Raw genomic sequence first — 3,937 nt, forward strand, 5'->3', positions numbered from 1 at the left:
TAATGATCATTACTATCGTTTAGTCCTCCGGTGGGACAGCAGTAAGTCTTCGTATTTACAACGCTAAAATCAGGGGTTCGATTCCCCCTCGGTGGACACAGCAAATGGCGCGATGTGGCTTTGCTATAAGAAAACACACACACAAACTATCGTTTAATACATTGTAAGAATTAAAAACAATATGGGATTACTTTCTCTTGGCGCCATCTAGTGACAATTTAAATATTATTTGAAAAGGTTTTTGATGTTTTTTTCGGATATGCTGTAGACGATTAATTATAAAAAAAACATTAATCTGTTACAGAGAATAGCCCAAACGACCACTGAGTGATTATAATATATAAGTAGAAACAAGAGATAGAGAATGTTACTGCCACGTAACTATGTCATGAAACTGAAATGAATGTTTTCTAAATTGAAAAATGCTTCTATTCGTTGTACTTGTACGTATAATGACGCAGAGAATGCTTGTATATTTGTATAAAGTTGTGTATATACCTATAAAAATATGATATATCTGCGTAAAAAATAATCATGATGTATTTTTTTCGTTCTCTTCAACGTAAAAATTGGAATTATCAAAACTTAAGCATGGTTTAGAAAAGAGTATTCTCATATTTCATTTGAAAAAAAAATGTCTGATACTTACTCCTCACCATCCATCCAATTTCTTAATCTTGTAACTGCCTCTTTAATACACACTCTATTTCCACTGTAACAGGCCAGTCCAATGATCGTCGTTCGGAGAAGCCTGATGGAAAAACAGTGCAATGAACAGTGGTATTTGAAACAGTATTATTCCAAAGTTTTTAAATTTTAAAATTACATTTACTCAAAGTGATCATGGATCATCTTCTGTTAGATTACAGTATTGTACCAATACTAGATAGAATTTGTGGCAGTAAAATGCATAAACCGGGTGAATGAGAAATCCATTGACAAACAAGTAATTCAGAAATGGAGAGGTGCAGGACAACCAGTGCTACTGGTATGGAATAAAATTTTGTGTCCTCTCGTATGAAAATATCAACTAAGTCATTACACATTAACTTCATGTTAATGTGCTTCGAAACTTAATATGAATCATACACCAAATATGTCAAAGGTATAGACAACTAATGCCAAATTCTAAACCAAACATTACTAAAATAGCTCCATTACAACAACGGCTATAAGTATGAATGCAGATAAGGGAAAATATGCAAACAGTGTTACGGAATGTGGTAAATAGATGCGCTCATAATGCTGCACAAGAGTCACAAATGCCAATATGACAGCTTCATTGCCAGTGTAGTTGCTGTTTTTTGTCTGTCCGCACGGCGTCTACGAGTAAATGGGCCTGTAGCGCGCAGCCGCTAACACAAATTTCCTATAATCTGATGCGAAGAGTAACGTTCTTCTTAGAACCGTTTACTGTACAATCTAGCAGCAAAAAGAGCATTCTGGTGATACTCTCAATACAATAGTACAATGTTAAGCTGTTCTTCAACTGAAAGCTGTTTCATTATTTAGATGACATAGGAGCAGCTGCAGCACAATGCTTGTGTGCTAACTTATGTACAGGCTTTTAATTTTACATGTTTTGACATTTTGGACCCTTGAAAGTTGTATTGACCTGCTTGAGCCAAATTCTTACCTTGCCTCTCAAATAATGCTTGTACAATAACTCCTGATATGGTCAGATATTGATCTTCTATTAATGTTTTATGAACGCTTTCAAAAGCGTTAAAAAATTTACACCTCCCTCTTTCTCCCAATTAAAACTGTTATTGAAAAAACATTTACTCTTTAGAACGAATAAACGTTCCAAAACAGCTGTTTGAACTTCGCTTGTAAATAAATCCGAAATAAAATTGTTATCTTAGCAACTTCTTAACAAAGTGATTGCAATAGAATTTAGCGTTTCCTAAGATATGCTAGCTCTAAAGTACAACACACGTGTGTCTATAGAATTTAAAATAAAAATCCAGTATCAGACAAACGAGAATGATATTGTGTTCGCAAGCTAGACTACGATATGTGAGAGTGAATGTCACGAAGCAGCATATTACTTAAACATAACCCTACTTAAAAGTTTCATAAACAGATATAAAAATGTTATAAATCACTTCATAATCCATAATTTTCAAGAAACAATGTAATTTAATCCACTCACTCATTTATATGGTTATCTGAGTCCAGTTTTTGCCATCCAAGATCTTTGTAAACAGGTTCAGTCAGATATGTGATATATTTCTAATAATAAGAATAAAATATTATCTTGATTTAACAATACCATTGTTAATGTTAGTTATATTGACTTAATTAATCAAATAAATAAAAGCATAAATGTATATTAACTATGTTTTTATGCAATAATATGGGAAAATTATTTATTGATAATGATAATCTTTTAATTAAGCTGCTTGAGGATTAATTAAAAGTTGATTCAGCTCAACATGAATTACAATTGAACAGGTAATTATATTTTTATAGATTGACGTACTTTTGATTTTTTCGTACAGCTAACAAAACGTTAATAAGGTTATTATATGGTAATATTCAGGGGCCCCAGAGCACACATAGCCCTTTGCGTAGCTTTGTGCTTAATAATAATGTAATGTAATTTTTTTTTTATATTTCATGTTTAAGCTGAGCTTATCCCTTCGGATGGAAATCAGGAGCTTCGAAAGGCGACACATGCTGTAATATAGGCTATTTAAGCTTTGAGTAAGGCCTAAATGTCATCAGACAAGACTGACACGTTAGGCTTATATCAAAACTCTAACAATTTTTTGATAAGTGTCTTTAAATGTTTTTAATTGAACATAGAAGTAGAGAAGCTATTTTTATTACGAACGATTTCATTCTTGGAACAGAATATTCGCCAACAAATGTAAAGATAACGCGTATTTAGAAGTGTATGTGCTTTCTACTTTACGCTTTTATACACAACTTACATATTTTTCATTAACTTGAAACTTTAATTCAATCAATCATTTGTCTTCTCGCATTAACACAGTTTTATGTAGAAAATGACGGTATTTTTATGTGTACAGATAAAAACGTTGTTAATAAAAAGTTGTACACTAAAAACTGAATGCGTCTTTAAAAAAACAGATTCTAAGTTATGTTAAATGAATTGGTTCGTTAACAATGCCTTATACCACTAACTGTTTTTACTTCAGAACACTTGTCATGTTAAGTAAAAGTTATTCAATATCCATGCTTTCTACTATCACCATGGAAACAGTGAAAACACAATCATTAAATTCCCATTCTTTTTACTCTCGCCATGGAAACATTGAAAACACAATACATTTGACATGAAGGATTACTAAGATGGATGCTAAGAAAAAAGAACAAGAACGAGGAGTTGTGAATTCGCTGTATTACAACAAATATTCACCTATACTAATTAAAGTTAAAGAAAAAACTAAGTTAACCCTTAATTCTTATCTCTTTATCTGTGTAGTCGGGACGTAGACGTTTCGTTCATATATTTACGCACGTCAGATAAAACATCATTAAAGACGACTGAATAACCTCAGCACAAGTTTTTTATTAATAAAATGTGTATAAAAAGCCACTTTCATTTTATGTACCGCCCTAACATTCCTGTTGTGTAATCAGAGTGTAATAACGTTTATAACGTATGTTGGTCAGGTTTTCTAGGACGACTTGGTCTGCGCCCCAAGGAGATACGAGTTCATTGCACCCTGAGCTCTCCAAAAAACCCTATGCTCACTTTGACGACGTTGTTACTTCACATATACCTTATAAATAATCATTCAACACAGTATTTGTATTTTCATCACATCATACTTTAAGTTCAAGAAAACATTTAAAAATATTGCTTATAAAGGTTCATATTCTATAATAATCCCTGTAGACTCCCACTGGATCATAGGGCCCCAACAACACCTCGCCGACGGAAGTTGTTGTTGCAGTAATTTTT

The 3,937-nt window shown here is 32.6% G+C and overlaps 1 protein-coding gene across 1 annotated transcript in view; it reads right to left on the bottom strand.

Annotated features, from left to right (window-relative positions):
• LOC106467285 (glutamyl aminopeptidase-like) overlaps nucleotides 1–3,937 on the bottom strand; it is a gene marked incomplete at its 3' end in the record, with an annotated part of 64,929 nt that overhangs the window by 28,584 nt on the left and 32,408 nt on the right. Inside the window, 2 exon segments of the mRNA XM_013927621.2 lie at nucleotides 650–751; nucleotides 2,156–2,235. Of these exon segments, the coding sequence (XP_013783075.2) occupies nucleotides 650–751; nucleotides 2,156–2,235 (182 nt within the window).

This window comes from Limulus polyphemus, unplaced genomic scaffold (assembly GCF_000517525.1).
Source record: "Limulus polyphemus unplaced genomic scaffold, Limulus_polyphemus-2.1.2 Scaffold2555, whole genome shotgun sequence".
Classification (NCBI taxonomy): Eukaryota; Metazoa; Arthropoda; class Merostomata; order Xiphosura; family Limulidae; genus Limulus; species Limulus polyphemus.